Source organism: Mus caroli, chromosome 10 (genome assembly GCF_900094665.2).
Source record: "Mus caroli chromosome 10, CAROLI_EIJ_v1.1, whole genome shotgun sequence".
Lineage (NCBI taxonomy): Eukaryota > Metazoa > Chordata > Mammalia > Rodentia > Muridae > Mus > Mus caroli.
Genome location: NC_034579.1, coordinates 56695353 through 56722679, shown reverse-complemented (window position 1 = coordinate 56722679; position 27327 = coordinate 56695353). Strand labels below are relative to the sequence as shown.

Genomic DNA, 27327 nt, shown 5'->3' with positions numbered 1-27327 from the left:
TTTTTTTTGGTTTTTCGAGACAGGGTTTCTCTGTGTAGCCCTGGCTGTCCTGGAACTCACTTTGTAGACCAGGCTGGCCTCGAACTCGGAAATCCGCCTGCCTCTGCCTCCCGAGTGCTGGGATTAAAGGCGTGCGCCACCACGCCCGGCTCTCTCTGACTTTTCTAAAGCCCCCAGTGTCTTGTTTTCAGTGTGTAAGAGGGAAGTTCCCGTTATAGCCTGTACTTAGCTCCAATTAGCAGTTGGTGAAGTCTCCAGTTTAGCCATTAATTTGGGAGCAGAAGAGGCCACCCACCTCTGGCCCCTGGCTGTCTTCCCTGACACTTCCCTGCCAATGCTACCTTGTATGCTATGAGGCCTGAGCCCTGCAACAGGCTTCCTATGGAGCATGGTTCTTTCTTTCTTTCTTTCTTTCTTTCTTTCTTTCTTTCTTTCTTTCTTTCTTTCTTTCTTTCTCTCGTTTTTCGAGACAGGGTTTCTCTGTATAGTCCTGGCTGTCCTGGAACTCACTCTGTAGACCAGGCTAGCCTTGAACTCAGAAATCCGCCTGCCTCTGCCTCCTAAGTGCTGGGATTAAAAGCATGCACCACCACTGCCCAGCTATTTTTTATTTTTATTTTTTGGTTTTTTATTTTTATTTTTTGGTTTTTCAAGACAGGTTATAGCCTTGGTTATCCTAGAACTAGCTCAGTAGTCCAGGCTGGCCTTGAACTCACAGAGATCTACCTACTGCTGCCTCCCAAGTATGAGGATCAAAGACATGCTTATTTTTTGAGTCAGGGGCTCTCTCTATAATCTTGACTGCCCTGAAAATTGTTATATAGACCTGGCTAGTCTCAGACTCACAGAGATCCTCCTGTCTCTGCCTCCCAAGTGCTGGGATTCAAGGTGTGCATCACTATGGCTGACCTCCAGGGTGTATTTTAAAATCTTCTTGGGTCTAAGCATACCCCTTTCAGGTCCACATTAAAACTGCAGCTCACAGCTGTCTTTAACTCCTGTTTGAGGGGATCCGACACCATCACACAGACATACATGCAAGCAAAACACTAATGTGTATAAAATAAAGAAATAATTTAAAAAGGTGCTCCAATTGTATCTAAAACGTTTCTCAGACATTAAAAAAAGAAAAACCTGACTGGGCAGTGGTGGTCCACGCCTTTAATCCTAGCACTTGGGAGGCAGAGGCAGGCGGATTTCTGAGTTCGAGGCTAGCCTGGTCTACAGGGTGAGTTCCAGGACAGCCAGGGCTATACAGAGAAACTCTGTCTCAAAAAAAAAACAGAACCCATAGTCCCTGTACTATAACTGGTGTCCTTTTGACACCAAGGGTTGCAGAGCATCTGGAAACTCACAGACCTTCAGATCATTCCTATGCATATTCGAGGTCTCTGCCCTGCCCAGAGCAATCAGCCACCTCTTTGTCTTGACACCTGTCTTACTTTGGGTCTTATTGCTGTGAAGAGACTCCATGACCTCAATAACTCTTATAAAGGAAAACACTTCATTGGGGCTGGCTGACAGGTTCAGAGGTTTAGTTCATAATCATTATGGCAGGAAACATGGCAGCGTGCAGGCAGACATGGCACTGGAGGAGTCAAGAGTAGTTCATCTTGATCCGCAGGCAGCTGAAGTATCATTGACATAGCATAGTACCTCAAAGCCCACCTCCACAATGGCACACTTCCTCTACCAAAGCCACACCCACTCCACCAAGGCCACATACTCCCTATGGGCCAAGCATTCAAACAAATGAGTCTATAGGGCCATTTCTATTCAAAACACCGCAGCTCCCAAGTCAGGATCCTTGATCAGTTACAAATTTTTAGGCCCGGAGGTCCTGCTTGGATGCTCCTCCGTGGAAGCTCGGGCCCTCTCTTCACCCAAATGCCACCATCCCTGGTTACAGTAGTTAATTGGCTCCTCTCATTGTGACATTTAAGTAAGCTCCTTAGCCTGTCATGTTGAGAATAGAGAGGGGTGCAGATGGAGGCCACTCAGGAGCCCACTGAGTCACAGAGGCGATAACCTACCTATTCAGTCCCAGTGCCTGGCACACGGTGGCCTGGTTGATGGATGTAGAATGTACCATAGGATGTGTCATAGTTATTATTCTTTTGCTGTGAAGAGACACCATCACCAAAGCAACTTAGAAAGGGAAGAATTTATTCTGGGCCTCTGGTTCCAGAGGGTTAGAGTCCATGACAGAAGACTGGAGGGGGCGTTCTGCACAGGGGAATCGCAGCTGAGCAGCTCACATCTCAATCTACAAGTCTTCTGAAACCCCAAGGCTTGCCTCTTCCAGTGATGAACTTTGTCCAGCAAGGCCACACCTCCTAATCCTCCCCAAATACCCACCAAGTGGGGATCAAGTATTCAAATGTCTGAGACTTGCTGGAGTGTTTCCTTGAAGTCCACAGGACTCTTTCCTCCCTCTGGAAGGTAAGCTTGGATCAAAGTGGCTGTCATGAAAAGGTGGTTGTTTTTTCTGTTTGTTATTTGTTTTCTGACATCAGAATTAGGTTTTGAGATGTGTGCCTAACAGTGAGCCCTGAGTGAGCTACAGGAAGGAAGTAACATTTATTGAGCACCTGCTGGAGGCCCAGAACTTTGGAGTGTCCTTTTGCATTGTGGTCACTTGGTCATTGTAAGCTGATTTGACTAACCGCCTTGGCTTTTGTGGTAAGAGCGTGGTATGTGGAGAAGCCATTCAACGTCCTGTCCATAGATGTTTGGGTCTTGTTAGTACATTTGTGATAATGTGCTGTGTCGAGGTCACAGTTGGTAAGTGGTGCTGGCTCCTGCCACCAAGCCATGCATGTATCTATGGACTGCCGAGAGGGCACAGTAAGTATGGTTCATATTGCCACCAGTGAGGGCTTCCTGTTGTTGCTTTTGTAGCCGTTGAGAAGAGCAGAGAGATCCCTTTTACCCAGTGAACTGTGAGGCATTCCCAGGAGAGGAGCGCTCTGAGCTGAGCATTACAAATAAGTAAATAGAATAGTTTGGGTTGTTTAGTTTTTTTTTTTTTTTCTTTTCTTTTTCTAGACAAGGCTAGCTTGAACTTCTGATCCATATTTGGATTTTTGCAGGTTTAGGGATTAAACTCAGGGCCTCGTGCATGCTAGGCAAGCATTCTGCCAAGTGAGCTACATCCCTAATTCATGTTGACTGTTTGTTTCTGGCTGTCTGGGTGCCCTGGGCTGTAGGGGAAGGCAGTCTTGGGTGGGATGAGAAGGAAGAAGGTTGAGCCCCAGAGACTCTGTCAGCAGATCTCCCCCACCCTGTAAGGATCTCATCCCTTGGGTCTCTAAGCTCCTATCCCAGAATTCCCTATTCTCTCCTACCATCAGTACAGCTCTGGCCCTGCATCTGAGTGTTCCTGCAGTGGCCTGAGTCGGGGATTTTCAATCCCCTGGGTCAGATGTACAGGGGGCACCACAGGGAACATGGCCTTGTACTCTGTTGGGCTCTTGGCAATGAGCTATCAAGGCTGACCAGAAGTAGGTCCTTGGCAGCCACCGTTATCCAAGGACCATGGGGATGGTTCCAGGGAAGCAGGGCAGAGAGTGTTAGAGAGAGCTGGTGTGTGTGTGTGTCTGTGTGTGTGTCTGTGTGTATGGTGTGTGAGTATGTGTGTGTGTATGGTGTGTGTGTGTAGGTGTGGTTATGTGTGTGTGTAAGAGAGAGAGAGAGAGAGAGAGAGAGAGAGAGAGAGAGAGAGAGAGAGAGAGATGGGGGGTATTAGGGGAAATGGAGGACGGGGGTGGGGGTGGGGAAGGAGGGGAAGGTGACTTACTTTTGCCCCTCCCCTCCCTCCTATAGCCACCTCCGTGGTTTTTCACACACCATGATCCACTCTCCTGTTTAGAAGGGGATTACTGTGGAGGGCCTTCTTTAGGTCCAGAAGCATCTCAGGCTATGTCACCTCTCAGACTTACCCTCCCAGGTGCACAACTCAGCGCCTCCTTCCAGGCTTACTGCAGTGGACCCTCCCTGGACTCCCAAGGGCAAAGAAATGGCTGCGTCTTGTCTCAGTATGCGGTTGGGTTCTTGTGACTCCCACCTGTCTGTCTGGGCTACACTTTGTTACTTTGTTGTCTGGCTGTGGTGTGGTTCTTGATTGGAAATTCCACTCTGCCCTGGCTGGACTGAATAACTGGTTTTACAAACCTCCCAGCCTCTCTCCCTCGCTGTCTGGAATGCGCTGTGTGCACTGTGTACGTGGGGAGTCTTTGAAATCAACTTTCTGCCAACAGGAGGGTAGAAAATGATGTTTACCTTGCCTCCTAGGTGGGCCTGTTTTGTGACTGCCATAGCTCCCACCCCTGGGCCAATTTGGGAAGGCTACAAAATGCCCCCTGAAGATTTTATCCAGCGCAGGAAAGCCTGAGCGAGGAAAAGAAAAGCCTGAGCGAGGAAAAGAACCCTGTTCCTAAATAAGACTGGCATAAAGAAAACCCACAAGCCAGGCAGAGTTGCAGGATGCTCCAAAGGGAGGCAGGCTAACCTGGGGACCAGCTTACATACCTGCACCCTGGCCTGCACGGATCTGCACAGTGAAGTGAGGCTCCCCCTCCCTATGAGTCACCAATAACTGCCCCTTTGCGAAGAGTTTCTGCTTAAATTTCTAGGTAAGGGAATGTGGGGGTGGGGACGGGGCATGGATCTGGCCTGAACTGGTTTTGAGTGCATTCACAGTGAGTGAAACTGTGTTCTCCTAGGGAACTTTTAGGGAACGTCCCCTACTTGCAGTCTTACGCATATTTCGGTGTGCATATGGCTAAAATCATATGTGCCGTGGGAAAGGAGATTTGCCGTGAGTAGAAGCATATATATATATGTCCAAGCCTGTCAGTCAAAAAAGAAAACCACCTGGGCTGCTCCTCTTAGCAACCAAGCTCCTTCTCTTGGACCCCATCAAAGGGCGCCTCAAAGGAAAGCCAGGGCCTTTGAGAGCCATTTGATTCAGGTGGCCCGCTGTGTAGGTGACAGTGTGGTTGGTGACTTCTATCACTTGGCTTCTGAACGACATTTCCTTGCTACTTTGCTGGCTGTTTTTCTTTTCTTTTTCTTTTTTCTTTTTTTTTTTTTTTGCTTTTATTTCAATCATTTGATTAAGATGCTAAGATCCCAGAATCACTTGATCTTGATGTAACACTAGTAACAGAAGTTCAGGGAGGGTCTTCCACGGAGTTAGCACCAGGCCAGCCTGGGCCACATGACACTCTGCCTATAAAAAAGGAGCCTGTGGTGTTAGATCAGTGGTTAAGGAACCTACGGCCAGCACCCACACTGCAGCTCACAACCATCTATAACTCCAGCCCCGGAGGATCTGACTCCCTCTTCTGGCTTCTTTGGGTGTCAGACACATAACTAGTACACAGACACACATGTAGACAAGACACATACATGCATTAAAAAGATGCTCTGTTATGGCGTCGGGCTTTATTTTACTATCTGACAGTGTCCTAGGAATCAGAGTAAGGATGCACCCACGCCAAGGCAGGCCCAGAAAGCTAGCTCCTGTCTCCTGCCTCTCACTGCTCCTTCCTGCTCTATACAGCTGGGACAGAGGCACGGGGAGACATGCTGGAATCCATCAGTGACCATCACCAGTACTGTTAAGTCGCCTCCATTGGTAAGACTGGAGAGTATATTGCAGTTAGAGGCAGTGTTAGTCCGCACCGCAGTACTGTAACAAGTTACCTGAGCTAATTAACTCGGAAGGGGAAAGGTTCATTTGGGCTCACTGTTTTGGGACCTCTGCGCCGTGATCTAATGACTTGGTCCACCTCCTCAAGGCTCCACCAGCTCCCAGCAGCCCCACCCTGGGGGGCAAGCCTTTATTACAAGTTTTATACCCTGAGAGACACTCAGTTAAAAAAAAAAAGACATGACTTTCCCTGCAGCCCAATGTTCCAGAGACTCTCTGAATCCATCCGTGGGACAGGCATTTGCTCCCTATCCGATTTTGAGTCCTTGTGGCCTTGGGTGAAGCCTGGCAGTTCACCGGGGACACAGCAGGAGCTTGTAATGTGGATTAGGGTTGGAAGAAGACCTCATAGACTCCTTTAAGTGGAAGGCTGTTCCAGATGGGATGAGCTAGCCAGGCACCAACCAGATGCATCCTGAGGACCTACAGGTGCTGGGCACCACACAGGATGGCCTGTTTCCCGGCAGCTTCGTATAGCTGGGCCTGGCTCTGCCCATGAGAAAGCTGAGCCCCAGGCTGGTTCTGAAAGGACCCAGTTCATCCTGGACAACAGAAGGGCAAAGAGGCAGCTTGGTCCCACAGCCTAAGGCCTAGCCACAGACTGCCGGCGTCACGTTCATTTCCCACCGTGTCCCAGTTGTGTGTGGCCTGTGCCCCTACCCTATGCCTGTTTAGCTGAAGCCATCCAGTTTGACAAATGATCTGTTTGCTTCCTGCACCGGAGCTGGGGAGGCTGGCTGCCTGGGGCAGGGCTATAATTAGCGAAGGAGGGGACTGGATTGCACTGTCATTGACTGATGACTTTATACCCAGATGGGTGAATTGATGTCATCAGAGATGTAAATATCACTTGGAAAATGTTAAATTCCCGGGAAGATTCATGCCAGCTTCTTGTCCTGATCAGCGATGCTCTGAACACCTGCTCAGGGACCCTGGGTTAGCCTGTGCTGGGTTAGCCTGTGCTGGTATGGGGACAGTGTGAAGGGTCACTTTGACCTTGAGGGATGGGTCTATGATGGCGAGGTGTATGGTAATGAGGGAGTCAGGAGGCCTGGGCTTTCTTTTTTTTTTTTTGGTTTTTCGAGACAGGGTTTCTCTATGTAGCCCTGGCTGTCCTGGAACTCACTCTGTAGACCAGGCTGGCCTCGAACTCAGAAATCCTCCTGCCTCTGCCTCCCGAGTACTGGGATTAAAGGCGTGCGCCACCACGCCCAGCAGGCCTGGGCTTTCTGATCTGCTGTGGAAATTTTGCCCAGGGTTTGGAGGCCAGGAGCTCTTGCCCCTGGTTAGCCCTAGCAAGGCAATAGTAATGGTGTTTGATGGGGAGTGGGGGTGGGGCAGGGGGGTGCGATCACACCAAAGGAAGTTTGGTTTTACTGGCAGCAGGGCTGTCCTGGAGTGGTCCCAGGGCTCCAGGGAGCTTGTAAAAATAAAAGAATCCACCCATTGTCCTTCTGCCGAGGGCTGAGATGGGCTGTGTATGAAATTGTCCTGCAGCTCTGGGATTTAAGGGATGGATTTAAAGGCCAAGCAGAAGCAGAGAGTCAGACCGGAGAGAGGGGTGGGGACAAGCCTGGGGTCTGGAAGTGGGTAGGAGGGCAGCCAGCAGAGGGGAGATGCTAGGACCCAGAGCCCATCCTGTAGGAGAGAGGACAGCTTTAGGACCACGATGCTTACAACCTTGCAGAACGTATGGAATCAATCCATAAAATACTAACGTGGATGGGCTGTACAGTTTGGCTACAAGATGAGACTCAAACTTTCCCCCCACAGACTCCATGAAGCCCCACCCCCTCCTCCCCTCAAGAACACTGGGTCCCCGCCTATTTGATTGCCTCAATGCCTGGACTCTGACAATGCCTGGGCTCTGTGGAATGGCACCATCTATGGTGGTGTGAAGGGTGGTGTGATTCCCCAGTCTGTGGACTGTTTAGGAAGGATTAGGGGGTGTGGCCCTGTTGGAGTAGGAGTGACACTGGGAGACAGGCTTTGAGGGTACAGAAGCCCAGGCCAAGCCTAGCCTCACTCTCTTCCTGTGAAGTGCATCCAGAGGCCCGAGGTGCGGGTGTCTTGGGGCTGACCCACACAGGGTTAGGATGCAGTGAGCAGCCCCGTGAGTGTGGAGTCCTCCTCCTCCTCCTCCTCCTCCTCCTCCTCTTCTTCTTCTTCTTCTTCTTCTTCTTCCTTTTCCTCCTCCTTCTTCCTCCTCCTCCTCCTCTCCTCCTCCCTCCTCCTCCTCTTTCTTCTTTCTTCTCTTTTCTCCCACTCCCTCTCGTGAGCGCTCTCTCTCTCTCTCTCTCTCTCTCTCTCTCTCTCTCTCTCTATATATATATATATATATATATATATATATATCTCGGGTCTCATGTAGCCCAGGCTGTACTTGTTTGCATCCCTTTGCCCAGAGTTTTTCTAACCTGCTCATACAGAACTGCCAGCTGTTTCCCTCCATGCTGTCAACCCTCCTGGTCATGTATACCACAGAGACCTTCTTTCTAGACAAGGAGGTGGGTCTCAGAAAACCAGAATGTAGCAAGTCTTTGCAAACCAGGAAGACTCAGCTTCAAATCGAAGAGGACTCTGGATCCAAGAGAGCTGGTTTTCTGGTGATCATCCCATCAGCTGTTTCTGTGTCTTAGAGGTGTGGCTCCTGGCCATGCTTGTCACTTCTCTGAGCTCAGGCGGAAGCAGGCACATCCCTTAACACAGGATAGCCTTGGCACTATGTGAGGTTACCATAGGCTATAAGGAGCCTCTTATGGCCACTGAAAGGCTGGAAGTCATTGTGGGGCAGCCTCTGTGCTTCTGAGTGCTTGCTGAGTCGCCAGCGTAGCTCGCTAACACTGTCAGTGATTTCCCACATTTCTCTCACTTTGGACATGGCTTCTGTTATTCCTCCTTACTGCTTGCTGTGGACTGGAAAAGTTCATAGAGCTAGTGCTCGTTCCCTGCCCTTCAGAATACACAGCTCCGGTGCCAGAATCCTTGGTTGTGCAGACTTGGGGGAAGTGATGTCTGACCTTGAAGCCTGTGGGAAAGTGCAGTCCACGTTCTTTTGCAGACATGGGGTATAGATACTGACCAGGCTTCTTCAGTGACAGTGTGTGTGTGTGTGTGTGTGTGTGTCTACTCTGAACTGTCAAAATCTGCCTGTCCTGGAATTATGTTTAGGGAGGTGTGTTAGTTTGGGTTTCCATTGCTGTGAAGAGACACCGTGATCAAGGCAACTCTTTTTTTTTTGTTTTTTTTAAAGATTTATTTATTTATTATATGTAAGTACACTGTAGTCTTCAGACACTCCAGAAGAGGGTGCCAGATGTTGTTACGGATGGTTGTGAGCCACCATGTTTTTGCTGGGATTTGAATTCAGGATCAAGGCAACTCTTACAAAGGAAAACATTTATTTGGGACTGGCTTACAGTTTCAGAGGTCCAGTCTGTTATCATACCAGGAAGCATGGCAGCATCCAGGCAGGCATGATGCTGGAGAAGGAGCTGAGAGTTCTACATCTTGATCTGAAAGCAGCCAGGAGGACTGTCTTCTTCTATAGGCAGCGAGGAGAAGGGTTTCTTCTGTCCTGGGCAGAGCTTACGTAGGACCTCAAAGCCCACCCCCACACTTCCTCCAACAAGGCCACACCTCCTAAATGCCACTCTCTGGGCCAGGCATATTCAAACCAGCACAGGGGGTAAATAAAGGCCAGTGAGGTAGCTCTCTGGATCAGAGTGCCTGCCATGAACCTGTTGACCTGAGTTCGGTATTCAGTTCTCGCATGGTGGAATTTGTCTTCTGGCTTCCACAGGCTGCCTTTCTCCCCAAGTAAGTAGACAAATGCAATGCAAATTTTTAAAAATGATGTCTATTTAATACTAATAAGCACAAATCCCAGAGTGATGGTGCGTGCAGTCATCCCAGGACTTGGGAGGCAGAGGTGGGGAGATTAGCAGTTTAAGGTCTTCCTGGGCTACACAGCAAGTTCAAGGCCAGCCTGGGCTACATGAGATTGTGTGTAGGGTTAGGGAGGGAGAGAAAATGGGAGCGCATCTCTAATGTAGGCTAACCTGGAACCCTCCCACTTAGCCTCCTGGGAGGTAAAAATCACAAGCATGTAGACCACGGCAGTTGGGGATTTTCAGTGTTTAATACTGTGGCTCCCCAAGGCTTCACGAGACCCATAACAACCGAACACACTCAGAGAAGGGTTTGGGGGATCGTGCCCTGGGATGTCAGGGGGAAGCTAAGGAGGAACAGAAGGCCATGTGGTAAGCCTGTGTGGCTAAAATGTGTACCATGTCTCAGTGTTAAAATGCTAGTAAGTAGAGAGAGAGTGTACCTAAATCCCCTAGAAATCTCTCCTGTCCTGTTCTGACCTTCAGCCTTCTCAACAGTCATTCTGAAGGGAAATTCCTTGCTTGTGATTTTATACCGAGTGAAGTGTCTGTCTCTGAACAGCTGGGAAAAGCCCCTGGGGCGGCATGCCTGTTGAGTATGCATGTCGGTGACCCTGTACCCCGTGTTTCTAGAACGTCCATCTTTATCATCTCATAAGACCTATCAACAAGCTGTGGGGTGAGCAGGAACGGAATGAGTGTGTTCATACCCATTACTCAGATGAGAATGTGGACTCCTGGTGAATGTCTGTCCCGGAGCGGAGACTCATGTTCTCTGACTCTGCAGGCAGTGGTGTATCCCTGGTCCATGAGCGCTGTCCTCTATAGTTAGTACCTGTCTTCAGGGGCTTTTATAGCACACCACCACAGAGTTCCCCTTCCTCACAGTCTGTGGGTCAGAGCCTAAGATTAAGTTCTGGCGAGTTCCAAGCCCTCTCCAGGGCTCGCAGGGGGATGTCTGCCTTATGCATCTTCCTGTGCCCTTCCTTCTGTGTGTTTCTCTGTAATAATCTCACTATTTCCTTCTCATTCCTCTTCAGTCAGGGTCTTGTGTATCCCAGGCTGGCCTCAAGCCTGAATGGAACCAGAGAGGACTTAACTGCTAGTTCTTCTGCTCTTAACTGGCCAGTGCATAAACCACCACCCGGCTTATGCAGCGCTGGGGATTGAACCCAGGACATCTGCAGCACTTGACCGACTGAGCTACTCTCCCAGCCTGTAATTTCTTACAATGACAGCACTCATATGGATTAGAGCCACGTTAGTGACTATCTCTATCTATCTATCTATCTATCTATCTATCTATCTATCTATCTATCTATGGGAGACAGGGTCTCATGTAGGCCAGCTGTCCTGAAATTCATGTGTGGATGGTTTTGAACTTCTGATCTTCCTGACCCTACTTCTCAGTGCTGGGGCTATAGGCATACACCACCGCCCCTGGTTTATGCTCAGCAGTGGACAGAGGAGGACCTCCTGCATGCCAGGCAAGCAATGCTCCAACGGAACTATCACACCTCCATGGGCCCTCACCTTCTATTTCTCTTGCAGCTGATTGGGGGCCTGGTCCTGTCGGTGGGGATCTACGCAGAGGCAGAGCGGCAGAAATACAAAACCCTGGAGAGTGCCTTCCTGGCCCCCGCCATCATCCTCATCCTCCTTGGGGTGGTCATGTTCATCGTCTCCTTCATCGGGGTGCTGGCTTCCCTCCGGGACAACCTGTGCCTTCTGCAGTCGGTAAGTGGCTCCTCCCAACCCTCATGGTACATAGGGAGTGGTTCTTGCTGTCTCTGAGAAAGCTGAAGAGCTGTCCCTCTCCCCTGGCCAGTTCAATTCCTTCTGCCTCTTACACAATCCAGCCACCCTAGAACATTTCCTGAACCAGGAGTCATTGGAGCACAGTGGTCCAGGTCCGCCCCATCTACTTCACATCAGCGGGTGCAGCTGACTTGAATACTGCTGTCACAGAGATGCTGGGATCTCTGTGCTCTCGGTTGTCATGGGAGAAATGGCAGTTAGCTGCAAGCAGGCAAAGCCAGGGGGTGGGGGTGGGGTGTGATGAATCATCAGGCTTGCGCATGCTAACAGCACCACTGGGCCAGGCTGGGCAGCCTGTTTGCCACCGCCTGCTATCCCTGGTCATCCTTGGGCTCAGAGTCTTTATTGCTGAGCTAAGGGCATCTTTCTTGGACACTCTGGTTGGAGTCCTAGTACACTGGAGGACCTGGCTCGGATCACATGTCCGTCAGGTGGATGGTCTTAGTCAACACAACCCGTCTATAGCTGAGGGACAACACCCCAATGTTGGGGACCCGGAGTGTGAAGACTCACTTCCTCTGTTATCTGAGGGGATACCTTTATAGTCACACAAGCAGGATCTTGGTACTGCCCAAGGCTGGAAGTTGTTAGAATATATTTGATCAGTATCTATTAACCCGGGGTGCTGCCGTGGGCAGGGTAGATGGGTGGTTCCCATAGAGTAACTAAAGAGATGAGGTTGGGTGACTTGGGAAGCCTAGGCCATGAGGCTCTGCGTCATGAAAAGGGACTGGGGGGGGGGTGAGAGGCAGGAGGAACCTCTGGGCAGGGTAAGGGAATGGAGCGTGTGTCTTCCAAACCTCAGGGACCCCTTCTATACTTGGTTGACTAGGAAACCTCTTCTGAGCTGTTAGGACTGTTGTGGGGAGTCAGGGACTGGAAGTGGTGCCCAGGCCTGTTTCCTCTGGTGTGTTAGAGGGAGGAAGAGCCCACTGTTCATCTAGACCTCACTGAGGACCCCTGGGGAAATCACGAGTCTCTAGATTCAAGGCTTCTCTTGCACAGCCCTGTGTTCTCTAGGAGTAGCCGCAAGACCCAGTCAGGGAGGGCTAGTGCCTTATTACGGTTGATCTCAGCACAGGTGGGGAGTCCCTTGAGCCTTCCCACAAACCCCCAAATGAATCTCTTCATCTTGTTTTACAGTTTATGTATATCCTGGGGATCTGCCTGGTCATGGAGCTTATTGGTGGCATAGTGGCTTTGATCTTCCGGAACCAGGTAGGCCTGTGGGTTCATCATTGGCCATATGTGTACCAAGCGCCCATGGGTATGCTCTGGGCTGTACCCAGGGTGCTGCCATGGGCAGGGTAGACAGATGGTTTTCTTAAGAAGAGGGTTAGGTAAACTAGGATAGCCCAGGCCATGCAGCTCTGCATCATGCTAAGTGGCTAGGAGGGCAGAGGTGGGCAGAGCCTCTGGGCAGGTTGGCAGAAGAGTATGGGTGTGTGTGTGGGGGGGTCTACTGGACTAGTAGGGTGAGGTGTGGAGGGGAAGATGGAAGGCGGGGTTGGATGGCTGGCTCGGGGGGTGTACGTTGGACCTCATAGGCCAAGGGTTAGGTGCCCTGGGTGACTTTGAAAGGCAGTGAGTTGTTAGAGATATATGCAAGGAAGGACTTTGCCTGACTCACATCTCACTCTAGCAGCCGAGTGGAGAACAGGCAGTAGGAAGTAAGGGTGACATGGGAGGCTGTGACAGTCACCCAGAGAAGACATAATGGCGGCTCAGGTGGAAGTGGAAACTGATATCCCCAGACCACAGACGGTGGGGTTTGATGCGTGTTTTAGACATGTACATACGATTGAGGGGAGGGACAGCTTGAGTAACACCCAAGACCCAGCAGTGTTTGTTTGTGAAATGAGGACCCCATAGGCGGGCACAAGTCTCAGAGCTCCAGGTCCTCAATGTATGGTTCAGACATGCGAGACTTCATATGGTTCCTCATGTTATGGAGAGTCCCCTCACCATAAAGTTAGTTTTGTTGATACATCATAACTGTAATTTTGTTAGTTATACATCATAATGTGAATATTTTTTTGGAGATAGAGGTTTGTCAAAGGGGTCGCAGCCCATAGGTTGAGAAGCGCTCTACTAGACCCTTCTTGGCATTTCTTGTCCAGGATCCCATTAGTGATGGTGTAGAGCTGTCTTCTGACTTAGGGATGCTGGGATGGAACCCAAGACCTTGCACATGCTAGTCAAGAGCTCTACTGTTGCTGCACACAGAGATTCCCTCTGTAATCTTCTTCTGCCTTCTTCCTCCTTGGGTGGTGTTATGGGTAGGGCTTGAGCAAGGCCCATTGTAGAAGTCTAGGTCTCCTGTCCACTTCCCTGACCTCACCCTGCAGGTCCCTAACATCTTGGTCCCTGGCCCTGTTAAGACTGTGCCTCAGCAGCAGACAGGGGCAGGCAGATCTTTGTGAGTTTGGGGTCAGCCTGGTCTACACAGCCATTTCCAGGACAGACAGGGCTATGTAGAGAGACCCTGTCTCAAGGCAACATGACTGTGTCTCAGGCTACAGGCAAATCATGCCAGAAACTCATTGAAAGTTGATCCCAAGTCACCAATTGGCGTCTGAGACCCTCAGAGAACACCATGTCTGATCCCTGCTACAGCCTGCATGAGAATGGTGGTTTTCTGACCCAGGAGAGAACAGGAATAGTGGGACCCAACCCTGGGCAAGTCTGACCTACTGAGGACCTCAGGGTCTGCTTCCTAGTGGGTGATTTCCAAGGCTTTCAGGGGAGAGGGAAAGTGGGACAGTTCCCATTGTATTGATGGAGAGTCAACAGTGCCCCCCCCCGTGTGTGTGTGCGTGTGTGTGTGTGTGTGTGTGTGTGTGTGCACCTGTGGTTTGTTTTCTGAGATAGGACCTCTATAGTTTGATGGCCTCAAACTAGCTATGTAACAAAGATGACCTTGGTTGTAGAGATGGCCTGCGGTTGTAGAAATGTTTTCATCCCAAGCCAGGGTTTCTACCTGGGTAGAAGACACATACAACCTTTATATTTACAATAAGCTTTGATCAGCACAAGAGCTGGGCCTATCTACCCTCTATGCTATTAGAATCTACTTTCCTATTGATAACCCTGAGCTATTACTTACTATGTTAACTCCAGTTGGCCAGCCCTCGGTGCCATGTTTTCATAACTCCTAAACACATGGCACCTCTCTGTTCCTTCTTCCCCTTCTTCCCCTTTATGGTTCTCCTCAGACCCCCAAGCCCAGGGATCCTAAACCCCGCCTATGTCTCTCCTGTCCAGCTATTGGCTATCAGCATCTTTCTCCACCAATCAGAAATAACTTGGAGGCAAGTTTACAAAGCATCACTTGGATCTATAGACTTTCTTGTCTCTAGGGCAGCAATCAGGGTTTGGGGGCCTGCACTTAGCATTACAGTAATACATAGCAAAAGACCAAACCTCAACAGCCTACTGCCTGCATCTTCCAAGAGCTGGGATTAGCAGTGTGTACCACCCATACCCCAGGCCCTTAAATTGTTTGTTTGCTTTTTTTCCTGCTTCTCACACCATCTCCTCTGAGTTGGCAGGAAGGAGGTATTGGTTCATTTCCCAGAAGCCTTAAGTAGAGAGAGGTATTTATTGCAGTTGTATATAGCGATGCGATGCTTTTGTGTGTGAACAGCTCTCAGCTGGCCAGTGGCCTTGCCGGGGTCTAGGTTAGCACTTTCCTGCCACAACCCCGGGGCTAGCTCATGGTCAGCACCATTCATGGCTTTAATAAACCTGTTTCTACCAAATGAGCTGGTCCTGGTTCCTATGTGCCTCTCCAAGGCTTTCAGATTTGTCATATTTCAGTGCTCTGTAGTTCATTTGGGACCATGACATAGCTTCCTTCTTTTAAATGAGGAGTCTGAGCTGAGTGCTTTGGAGCCTCTTGGGACCTTCAGGAAGCCAGGGCCTGGTCACAAATGACTTTCCTGTTATTCCCACACCCTATGGGCCTCATGACCCCTGAAATGTGTGCTTCACAGTGTGTGGGGGAAGTTCAAGGCTATCCCTCAACTACTTAGTACGTTTGAGGCTACCTCAGCTACCAAAACCCTGTCTCAAAACTAAGCATGCCAAAGACTAGGTGTGGTTTAATTCCAGTACTCAGGAAACAGAGGCAGGTGGATCTCTGTGAGTTTGAAGCCAGCCTTGGCTACACAATGAGTTCCAGAACAGCCAAGGCTATGCAGACAGACTCTCAAAAAAACAGACCAACCAAACAACAACAGCAAAACCCCAATGTCAAAGCCATAGTAAAGGATGCAGAAGAGGTGTTTGGGAGAAGGTGGAGGCAGCTCCCAGCACCTCCCCCAGTGTCCCATCCTCCAGGACATTTCCTGCTCAGCCCTTCAAACTTCCACTGAATCATTATGGAGACCACTGCTGATAAACCTATCTGAAGGTGCTTCAGCATTCTCTCGTAGGTTTGCCGCAGGACCCTCTGGAATGAGCTTACAGACAAGGATGGCTCAGAGCAGATCTTTGTGGCCTCCCGAACTGGGAAAGATGAGAATTAGAACCTATCGGGTTTTTTGTTTGCTTGTTCTTTTTGTTTTGGTTAGGTTTTTTCTTGGTTTTTGTTTGTTTGTTGTTTTGTTTTGTTTTTGGCCATCCTTGGGGAATAGGGTCATAAGCAAGGAATCAAAAAGAAAAGAAAGCAAACATATAAAGTAGTGACACATGCCTGTAATCCCAGGACTAGGGGGACTGAGGCAGGAGCATTGCTGAGAGTTTGAACTATGTACTGAGTACCAGGTTAGCCAGAGGTATACAGCAAGATACTATCTATTTAAAAAAAATTCACAGTATATTCATCATAACATTTAAAGTTGTTAGACTATAGCAGGCATAGTGATGCACACCTATAATCCCAGACCTTGAGAGGCTGAGGCAGGAGGATTGCAACTTTGAGGCCTATGTAGGTTACAAAGTAAATCCCTATTTTTTAAAAAAAATTAAAAGACCTGAAGTTGGGCATGTGGTGGATGCCTTTAACCCCAGCACGTGGGAAGCAGAAGCAGGCAGACCACTGAGGTTAAGGTCAGCCTAGTCCACAGAGTGAGTTCCAGGACAGCCAGGGCTACCCAGAGAAACCCTGTCACAGAAAACAAAAAACCAAACCAAAACAAAAACGATCTGGAGAAAAATTTCTGGAAGCTGAGGAGTATGGTGCATTGGTTTATTCTCTCCTTTAGATATATTTTTTTCTAGATCCCAAATTTCTCTCTCTCTTTCTCTTTTGGTGATGTCTGGAAATGCCACATTAAGCAACAACAAAAGCAGCAGCAACCACAAAAACAAACCATTATGCCTGCCTCTTCTGGCGCTAATGCAATGTGATTTTGTAAGACAGGAGCCAGGCCTGTGCTGGGCATGGGGGAAGGAGAAGCTACTGGAAGCTACTGGGTGGGGGAGGTGTCAGCGAGGATGAGAAGGAGGAGGGAAGGAGAGAAGAGGAGGGGAGGAGGAGGGGGAAGAGGGAGAGGAGGGTGCCCAAGTGAAGTGTTCCCCAGGAAAAGGCAGGTTTCTTTAGCCATTGTAGAACAAGGTCAGTGTCCAGCACCATGGGCCTACCTGTTCATTCTGACAGTGTGCTTTGTGGTGACAGTACTAGTCACCAGGCTAGGCTCTCGGAGAGCAGCCTGATATGGCTGAGGCCAGTTAGTGAGAGGTAGATGCTTGGGTGTGAGAAGAAACTGTGTCCCTGAGCCAGGTGAGGCAGCTGCAAGCAGGGGGACCCAGCCACCAGAGCCCAGTGGCTCCTCGGTCTGTGCACGTGTGGTGTGTGGTGAGGGGTCAACTGGGGGCCAGCAGAAAAATGCTCAGTGCCTTAACCCCGGGCATGGGCATGGGACTTGGTGACCTCAGAACCTGAGCTGGATTCTCCATACTTATTGCTGTCCTAGCTTACCCCAGGTTTCATCATGAGGGTATCAGGGGTGTCGGAGGTGACAAAACTGAGCGGAAACACCAGAGGGCCTTGGCATTAGCTGGTAGGTCTCCCAGGCCTCATGCCACTTCTCCCAATAGAAACAAGATGACTGCAAGCCACTTTCTGTCTTGATCAGAGGATGTTTTAGTCATTCCTGATGCCAGGTCAGAGACTGGCAGGCAGCACCAACTTGGTTATCTTACCTGGTATAGCATTACTAGCCAGCACTTAGGATGCCTTGAACCCAGGGGCAGGAGAAAGCTGGTAGTTCCTCAGTCCCCCTTGGCTGAGCACCCAAACATATACATCCTCTCCCACACAGCCTGAGGTCCCAGAAACCGCGCAGCCTGCGGGGACCCAGAGTAATTCTATCCCCAGAGGGGCTGGATCCTGGGGCAGTCAGCCTGGGAGGGACACCTGTCTATGCAGGATTACACTACATGCCACATTCATTGAAAATAGTCCACGGCTTCTTTGGGGAGAGGCAGAGGTATCTGAGGCTAGAAATGCAGACCGAAAGACAAATTCTGGAAAGAAAGGTCTTTGTGGCTTTATCTGGTGGCTTAACACACTTTGAAAATCACGTGGCCTTCGATGTTTGCTTGCTCTGGGTCATGTGTCCCTCCGTGGCCTGTGATAGTGGCACTAGAGAAAGGCATCTTGCTAGCTGGAGTTGCTCCTGTTGGTGTGACCTGGTTGAGAGCTTTGTCTGGGGACAGTGGTATGGCTGGCTTTTGGGAGCGGAGTTCCTACCCTATGTGCCCTGTCCCCACCGGGGCAGATCATCTGTACCCTGGGTATTGTCAAGCAAGAGGTTCTCTGCAGGACCTTCTTCCCCAACAGGGCTAAGGCAGCTCACTAGATGGAGATAGGGTCCTCATGGGTGTGTGGGTCTGCCTGGTCTGTTGGTCTGTCTTGAGTGCAGCCAGCACATACCATACTAGTTAGACTTATCAGGAGAGAGAGGGAGGGAGGAAGGGAGGGGAGGGACGGAGGGGGGAGAGAGAGAGAGAGAGAGAGAGAGAGAGAGAGAGAGAGAGAGAGANAGAGAGAGACAGAGAGAGACATAGAGAGACAGAGAAACAGAGAGAGACAGGGAGAGACAGAGTGAGAGACAGAGAGATACAGAGAGAGAAACAGAGAGAGAGAAAGAGAGAGAGAGAGAGAGAGAGAGAGAGAGAGAGAGAGAGAGAGAGAGTGAGAGTGCCTGGCCACCCTGCCCTTATCCATTCCTGAGAGAAGAGACTCCCTGGAGATCTAAGGATGGCTGGGGGGGGGGGGGGATGGAAGGCCAGGGTGAGCCAGGTCTCCAGCCCTGGTGCCTGGAGAGTGGAAAGTCACTGCGCACGCCACATTTCTACCCTCCTGGCCTAGGCAAGACCCTAATGGCGGTGTCACCCACAAGCCTAGCTCAGCCAGCGGAGCCCCTACAGTGCATCATTCAAGGCTGGTGAGCTCATTCCCTTGCCCCACTCGGGCGGGTGGCACACAGACCTCGCCCTGGTGTCCTGTTTCTTATTCATCCCCACTCCACCCCAGCCATCTGGCCTGTCACCACATTCCCCCAGAGGCACAGGATGCGGAGGTCAAGCTGAGAGCTGACTGGTTCTGCCAATGCAGTATGGCTGACGGGTCCACTCAACCCCTGCCCTGACCCATGAAGGGCTGTGTGCTGATGACCTTAGAGCCTCTCCTAGAAGCCCATGGCTTCTCTTTCCCTTTGAGGTCTGTGCTGCTGCTGGTCATCACGGGGTGGGAATGGGGTCCTCCAGACAGCTCGATCTGAGTATTGTGGGTCTCAGGAACAGGCAGTCACACCTGAGTCTTCTTAGCCTGTAATGTAGAGCGTGGCAGGCAGAAACTGGGCAACCTTGGACAAGTATACTAGTCTCAGGGCTGCAGGTGTCTCAGGCAAGCTCCAGGATGCTCACACATGCGGGGGCTACCGCTCTTGCAGGAAGTCCTCTGGGCAAGCTGTGAGCCTTAACACCCCTGGGGACTGAGGCTTCCTCTGTGACACCTCGAGAGATCTGTTTCCCACATGCAGAGATGCTGGTGTTACCAGGACCTACAGTGTGACCAGCATCCACAATCACTTTTGTGGGGTTCAAACTCCTGATACCTCCAGAAGGCTGACTGTATTTGCCTCCCTTTGTGGATGAAAGAAGGGGGCTTGGAGATTAAGAGATGCTGGGGTCCGGTGGCAGTGGGGACTGTGCCCTTGACTATGAGACTTGATGTTCCTTCCCCCTTGGCTTAGCTAGCCTCTAATGCTTAATTCTGAAAGGTCCCCAGGGTTGGCTCACCAATGGGAAACAAAACCCCAACAGGGCCTGGGAGCTGGTCCCACCACCCACAGGAATTGCCTGGCTACTCTGTCCTGTACCAGAGCCAAGAATGCCCCTTTGTGCCCAGACTCTGCCTCTGCTCTGAAAGCTTCAATTGTCACAACAACAAGCCTGTGGCTGAGCTGCCCACTCACCCGCCCCAGCCGTGCCTGCTGTGGGCTCTTTGTATTCCAGGGATCTCAGCCCAGCCTGACTGGGAGAGGCTGGCATTCCAGTGCTCCACTCGCTCTTCCGGGTGGAGATTGGCCACTCCCAAACCGGGAGGGGACTGTGTGGCCTGAGGGTCAGAGCACCAAGGGATGAAGAAAAGCCCACGTAGGGTGTCAGGGGACCTGGGTTCTAGTCCTGACCAGCCTGCTGTTACCCAGAGCAAAGTCTGTCTTCATCTCTGTTTCCTCTCAGTTCTCACCCCCATGGACTTCTTCCCCCTGGGGACTCAGTTTCCTTCTTTATAAAGCAAGAGGTTGGGTGATGGGAGCAGAGAATGGGCTGGAGGACCAATGGTCACAGCTGTTGCTGGGCAAGGGAGAGAATATGCCAGGATCTGGGAGGGCTGAGGCCCGGATCCAGCATACTGCTTCAGAGCTGGAGCCAGGCAGATCAGCCTTGCAGGGCCTGGAGTGAATGTCTGTGGTCTGGGCAGTGCCAGGTGTTCAGGGTGGGGTATGTCAGGGACCTTCTGCTCAGGTAGGTGGAAACTGTTGGTCTCATCTCCATGCTAACCTGGACTTCTAGAATAATCCAGGCTGGCCTCTGATGTGTGTTCCTTTTCCTTGGCAATTTCTTCCGGGTAGACCATTGACTTTCTGAACGACAACATCCGGAGAGGAATCGAGAACTACTACGATGATCTGGACTTCAAGAACATCATGGACTTTGTTCAGAAAAAGGTGACCGGGCAGCGGGGGATGAGGGGCAGAGGGGGGACCTCCAGGACCCTTGCCCTGGATTCATGCCTCTGTTACAAAGAGTGGGGTGAGGGGCCAGCTGACCTGTGCGTTCCCAGTGCTGGTCCATGGATGGTCCCTTCAAACATGGGAAAACTCACCACAAAGCCAGATGTCTCTGGTCACTTTACAGAGCCCCAGGGCTCACCCCCTGGGTGGCAAGGATCTCCCTTTGGGACTGGCTGGCCTGGTGTCTAGCCTGTTGGACCCAGTTCTTCTAGTGTGGAGAGCTTTACTTCATAGGTGGTGAGAATATTCTCTCTTAATTCCAGCTTCCTCCACTGGACACGGAACAAGACCCCTCCCTTTTCTCTGACACATCTTTGAATGTGTCGATAATTGTGTGTCCCCTTGAGACACTGCTCCTCTCTCCGAGGCCCAGCCCAGTATGTGGGTGCGGCAGTTACAGCTGCAGCAGAAGCCACCCTTTCCCTGGGCTTGCCTGCCTCCCTCTTAGTCCCGAGGCCTGGATTTCTTGTCTGCACCACAGAAGCTGACTCTGGTCTCTCCCTCTGCTGTAGCTGAGACTCCCTTGGTTTGTTTATGATGGTGCTTAGGGCAGAGCCAGTGCGGTGGGGTCACCCTCACTCCCTGGATAAGGACAGTGATGGTGGAGTCTGGCGATTGGGTGTGCCTGGTCCCCTGTGCGAGCCTTCAGTGGGGACCAACCTCACCACACCCCAGGCCTTTGGCTCTGTGCTTCTCTGTAGAAGAAACAGGTGCAGCTCCTGGGAGATTTGTTTGTGCCAGCAATGTGCCTGCCAGCCCCGGCTGGGAGAGCCGAGTCATACTCTGGGTAGATAGATGCTTTTGTTGGAACCAGCCCCTAGCTGGCTCGGGGGTTTAATTTCTCCTTGGGTGGGGGTAGGAGGTGACTCATGTTCACTGAACCTCGTGCAGAATGCTTCATGCAGGACTCCTCTTACAGTCAGAACCCAGCCAGGCGAAGTTGGCATCGCTCTTTCTAGTAGATAAGCATCCGAGGCCCAGAGAGGGCGACGGCCTTGCCTGTGGCCACCGGCTGGAGTGGTGACGTGGAGATTTGAACGTGTATCCATCTGGCAGCAGAACAAATGGCCCTTGTCCAACATAGCTGATAGATAGGCATTTGTGGATCCCGAGTCCTGAAGGGACTACAGGGCACTGTGGCAACTTCAGAAGGGTGCCCAGATTGTGTCTCAGTGCCTCCTACAACACCAATCCGTCAGCCTCCTACCTTGGAACACAGTCCCAGAGCTCTGTTTGCTCTGGCTGATCGCTCATTTACCTATGGCTGTTGTTCCCTGGATGCAGCCTTGTTCCCTCACAGGGCCTTTGCACATGGGTGTTGACTGTCTTTTCCTTGTTCATGTTGCAGATGAACTGTCCTATCCTCCCAGCAGCCTTTCCTGTCCTCCCAGTTATAAAGCTACACCCCCACCTCTCCACTTCCCTATGCCCAGATACACAGTATCCCTTCCTAGGAGATCATGCCCCTCCCAAGGTGGAATTGGTATAATTTGGGGTGGGTTTTTTTGGGGGGATGGTGTCTCACCCTGTAGCCCAGGTTGTACTAGAATTCACTATGTAGTCCAGGTTGGCTTCAAACTTGTAGTATTCCTGTTGGTGCGCCGGCCTGCTTGGCCATGGTTCTTGTCACTTAGGCAGTACTCTTGTCTCCCCAGATGACTGTACTTAGTCTATGCAGAGCCCAGAAGGACTGTCCCAGCTAGACTCTCTGCAGGACTGTTCTCTGTTCTTCCCGCCCAAGAAGCTGACTCCTGTGCAGCGAGTAGAGGTGGGAGGGGGAGCTAAGGGGAGAGCCTGTGGCAGGTATTCGGGTCTCCAAGGTCAGGGTGAAGCAGGGCTTCCACAGGCCCTGGCCTCTGAGGCTGTCTTCTCTAGCCAGACCCCTGCCTCAGGGGGTTGAGTCTTGAGGAGAAGGTGCAGACCAGTTGCCGAGGACAGACGTCCCTCCCAGAGTGTAGTCACCACCTGGTGTCCAACTGAAGTGTCCAGCCTTACTATGTGAGCTCTCCAGAGTGGAGGGCTCACCCCCTTCTTCATGGCCATGCCGCTCTTGATAGCTCTGACCTAATAAAGTATGGCCTCATGGGGCCCTCGTGCCCCCATCCCACTCTGGTACCTCCATCCCCACCTCCACCCCTGGACATGCACACCTCCTTCCTGCCATCTGACCCTGACCTTGGCAGTGATCACAGCTCTTCCTTGGTGCTTTTCCCCTCAGTTCAAGTGCTGTGGCGGGGAGGACTACAGAGATTGGAGCAAAAACCAGTACCACGACTGCAGCGCCCCCGGGCCCCTGGCCTGCGGGGTGCCCTACACCTGCTGCATCAGGAACACGGTAACTGCATGGGTGCTGGATGTGAGGGTCACCCAGTTTGCTAAACACTGCTCTCACTCTGCCCAAGTGGAGCAGGCAGTGGGAGTGGGTGGGACGTGGTGGCCGGGGCTGAGCTTGCCTTAGACCAGGGGCTCTGGCAATGGGAGATGCGTGGGCAGCTTCCTCTGGGAGTGTGTCAGTGAGCATGTGCGGGCCTGGCCCAGGCTCTTTGGTTGTAGTTACTCGGTCCTTACAACAGCTTTGGAGGGTCTCAATCCGGGTAGTGTTGCTTTAGCCTCTTGGGACTTGCCCAGGGTTGGCAGGGCTCTGCCCAGCAACAAAGAGCCAGAGTGCCCGGCAGGGGCGGCAGGCTCTACCCAGTCGCTGGAGGCAGAGTACAGTGCAGGTGCAGTGAGCACTGGCAGCAGAGCCCTGGGCAGCGGCATGTGGTGACATAAATGCCAGCCTCCACTTTCCCCAGTGGGAGCCTCTCAGCTGTCACCTCCCAGTCATCTGGGATGCTGAGCTGTGAGGTCACCACCTGTCAGCCCTGATGTGTGACAAGTATGTCAGGAACTGCCCAGTTTTGAGACTGGAGCAGAAAAGCCTGGCAATTATGACACACGTGCGCACACACTCATAACACACACCACACATCACACAAACATAACACACACACAGCACACACACCACACATACAACACAGCACACACACCATACATACACCACTCGTATACATGTTTATTCTCCTGGAAAGTCTCTTGTTCATGGTTTCAATAGCTGTGCCTACCACCCCAGCCTGTAACCATGAAAATGGGGTACACGTGGGTAGGGCCACACCCAGAGTCTGGAACATCACCAAGTGAAGGTGCCCTGTGAGAGCTGGGGTCCTCTGCTGCTCCCCTCCCTTGTCACTGCAGGGACCCAGGCTGGATCCGGGCTGGGCCTGAGGGTCTACCTTTCCCCTGTGGCTGAGGTTGGGACCAAGCAGGGCCCACGCAGTGGTGGGCATTGTCCTGGGGCCTACCTGGGAAGGAATTTGATGGGGGCTAGAGCCCAGCCATTGCGACTCCAGGGATAAAAGCTCTGGAGAGCCGCCCTTCTTTCAGAGAGGAACTTCTGTGGCTCTTTGATGGCGAAGCCAGCTTTGAAGGGGCAGGGGAGCGTGGCCAGTGACCCAGCCTTGCCCTCAGGTAAACCACAGCTGGCAGGGGCCCAGTTGTGGTTTGAGCAGTTCCTTTCTGAGAGCCAGTAAAATGGGAACAGCATGGCTCAGCCACGGGGAGCCACGGGGGTGCCTCCGGCTAAGAGCTTAGACTGCTGCTGGTGGAGGGGTGACCCTCACATGAACCCCCAGGGAGGGAGCCTGCCCATGGTTCTTCACTGGGGCATTTCCTGGAGGTGGTCACTAAGATATAGGCTGGAGCCTGATCCTGGTGGCAGGAGATCTCAGCTCCATCAGTACCCACCAGACTGTATACCCAGCCCTTGGCTCTTCTGCAAAAGGCGAGCCCTTCAGATTATAGCCTATAGAACCGTGACCGATGTGTTTTTGTTTCAGACAGATGTTGTCAACACCATGTGTGGCTACAAAACAATCGACAAGGAGGTAACAGCCTGGAAACCCTTTGTCCCCAGAAATGATGCTCCCTTTGTTCCCAGATGGTGCTCCCTTTGTCCCACTCCTCAGCTAGTAGAGGGTTTCTAGCAGAGGGCTCCTGGCTACTCAGATTTCCCAGCTCTCCTTGGCTGTCACTCACAGAAGGACCCAGGGTGCCAGGGGAGGTCATCTGGCCAGGTTTGCTGAGTCCCTGCTCCAGGCAGGCTTATCTGAGTGAGATATCATGACTTTCCAGGGCCCCTCCCATGCTGCCTGCCCAGCCCTGCAGTTTGTTGACAGCTCACACTGGTACTACCTGCCCGGGACTCAGGAGTTCCTGGGGAAGAGAAAGTCCTTGGGTGGCCCCGGGCCTCAGCTTTCTGGGCAAGTCTATGTAGCCCCATTTGACCTGCAATTGCTATGTAGACTAGGCTGCCTCAAACTCACAGAGATTCCCCTGCCTCTGCCTCCTGAGTGAGCACTAGGATTAAAGGTGGGAATCACTGTGCCCAGTCTTTTTTCTTTCATCTTTTAATAACCCAGTGGGTCCGATTAGTCCTACTCATATGTGGAAGAGGGTAGTGCCATCCACAAATGGTTTTGTCTTTAATAATTTGTACTAGGAACAAAGTTTCAAATGATGATGTTTTTAATAATTTGTACATGAAACAAAGTTTCAAATGATGATGTTTTTAATAATTTGTACATGGAACAAAGTTTCAAATGATGATGTTTTTAATAATTTGTACATGAAACAAAGTTTCAAATGATGATGGTTTTAATAATTTGTACATGAAATAGTTTCATGGCAAGGGATTTTCCACTCATGGGTAAATGTAACATAGTAATTCTAGAAACTTCAGTGTACATTAAAACCATGTAGGGTTTCCCTCCACATATACCTGGAGTAGGCTTTTGGCTCAGGTAACAGTGTGCAGCCCTGGGTGGCATCTGGGAGGCATGCAGGCACACTCTGCCAGTTCCCAGCAGTTCTCACCACCAGAGCACTATCACAGTGTCCCCAGTGCCATCTCAGGAGCAGCACTAGAGAACCCAGGGCCACCTTCCCATGCTGACGATACTCTCCCTCTGCCCGCACAGCGCCTGAATGCACAGAGCGTCATTCACGTGCGGGGCTGCACCAACGCCGTGTTGATATGGTTCATGGACAACTATACCATCATGGCGGGCCTTTTACTGGGCATCCTGCTTCCTCAGGTGGGTAGTCCGTGGGTGCAGATGAAGCCGGGCTGAGTGATGAAGGGTTCAGAGGCTCTGGGAGGGCTGGGGTCTGGAAGGAGAGCCAAACTGAGTAGTCTCAGTTGCTCTCTCTGCACTGGCTCTGCCTCCAGTCCGTCAGCAAGGTTGGTGTGTCTGATTAGCACATCTGCTTAGTGGCGGTAGTGGAAATGGAGGATTCGAAGAGTGAAGTGACTTTCCCAAGGGTCCCCTGGATAAGGTGTGGCAGAGCTGGGATCGAGGCAGAAGACCAGCAGAGAGGGGCCATGCTAATGTACAGGGGCAGGAAGTCTCCATGTTCCTGGGAAGGGTAGAGGAGGTCCAGCCTGGGGCTGCCTGGGCAGTGGGTGCTGGGGTGTCTTGACTTCCCCAGCCCAGTTCCCAGGGAGGGAACTGCCAGGGAAGGATGCCCATGTGCCAGCAGGCTCTCACCGGCTCCCTCTCTGTCCTCAGTTTCTTGGTGTGCTGCTGACCCTATTGTACATCACCCGTGTGGAGGATATTATCTCGGAGCACTCTGTCACGGATGGATTGCTGGGACCTGGTGCCAAGTCCAGCACGGACACAGCAGGCACTGGATGCTGCCTGTGCTATCCCGATTAGCTATGCTGATTGTGCTATCCTGGCCCGGCACAGCAGCTCCCAGCCGGACTGTACTGCAAAGTGCATCTAAGTCTACACAAGCTGGACAGGACCAGCTGCAGCTCCTCTGCCCACCCACGGTGATGACCAAAGCCCAGGGTGTATGTGCCTGCGTATAGTGTCTGATGGCCACTCCTCCCAGGGGAAAGCTGAACCCTGTGGGATCCCGGGGAACAGGGATAGCCCAGCTCTGGTTCTGAGTCCTGGAGAAGGCAGCTCAGGGCTCCATGTGGGCTCTTTTTATTTCTGGCAGTGCCTTGGCCAGTGGTCATTATGCCCCTTCAAGGGCAGTTTTGCAGTGATTATTTTTTAAAGGCGAGAAGGGAGTGTATCTGATCTATAGGGAAGTCCTGGGTGCAGCCCTGGTACACTGCTCTAGATGTGAGGTTGGGCTGTGTCTCAAATTCCCAGGTGCCTTGAGTCCTCATAAGGCTCCTGCTTCGCCCACCCATTTTCTACGTGGTTTTTTTTTTTTTTAATAACCATGTTTTGTATACAATTAACAAGAGTTTCTGGCTATTCAAAACTAGCCACCCCCGACCGAGTCCACTCACCCCTCCCTGTTAGTTCATTAATTGAACAATAAAGATGTGTTTGTGGGGGTGGTCTTTTATTTGTGTTGTTTGGAAGTCTCTTGTCAGATTGAGAGAAGGCTGCCCTGGGGTGAAGATTGGTATAACTTGGGGCGCTGAGGTCAGGGAGGAAGAATGGACAGCATTCGTATTTCACACACTATGGGAAACTAATAGTAAGACTTAAGAGTCCATGGTTACGTGGAGAAGTAGCTGAGTCCAGGGCTCCCGTAGGAGAACGGTATCCACAACCCATGTTATAGAAAGTAATGGAGGTAGGGATCTGTA

The 27327-nt window shown here is 51.4% G+C and overlaps 1 protein-coding gene across 1 annotated transcript in view; it reads left to right on the top strand.

The window, feature by feature from the left end:
• Window positions 1-27080, top strand: part of Tspan15 (tetraspanin 15) — a 41108-nt gene extending 14028 nt beyond the window's left edge. Inside the window, exons 2-8 of the mRNA XM_021174820.1 lie at window positions 11158-11343; window positions 12568-12642; window positions 20511-20606; window positions 22891-23007; window positions 24548-24595; window positions 25688-25804; window positions 26279-27080. Of these exons, the coding sequence (XP_021030479.1) occupies window positions 11158-11343; window positions 12568-12642; window positions 20511-20606; window positions 22891-23007; window positions 24548-24595; window positions 25688-25804; window positions 26279-26428 (789 nt within the window). The 3' untranslated portion in view covers window positions 26429-27080. The remainder of the gene's footprint in view (window positions 1-11157; window positions 11344-12567; window positions 12643-20510; window positions 20607-22890; window positions 23008-24547; window positions 24596-25687; window positions 25805-26278) is intronic.
• Window positions 27081-27327: the final 247 nt, after the last annotated feature.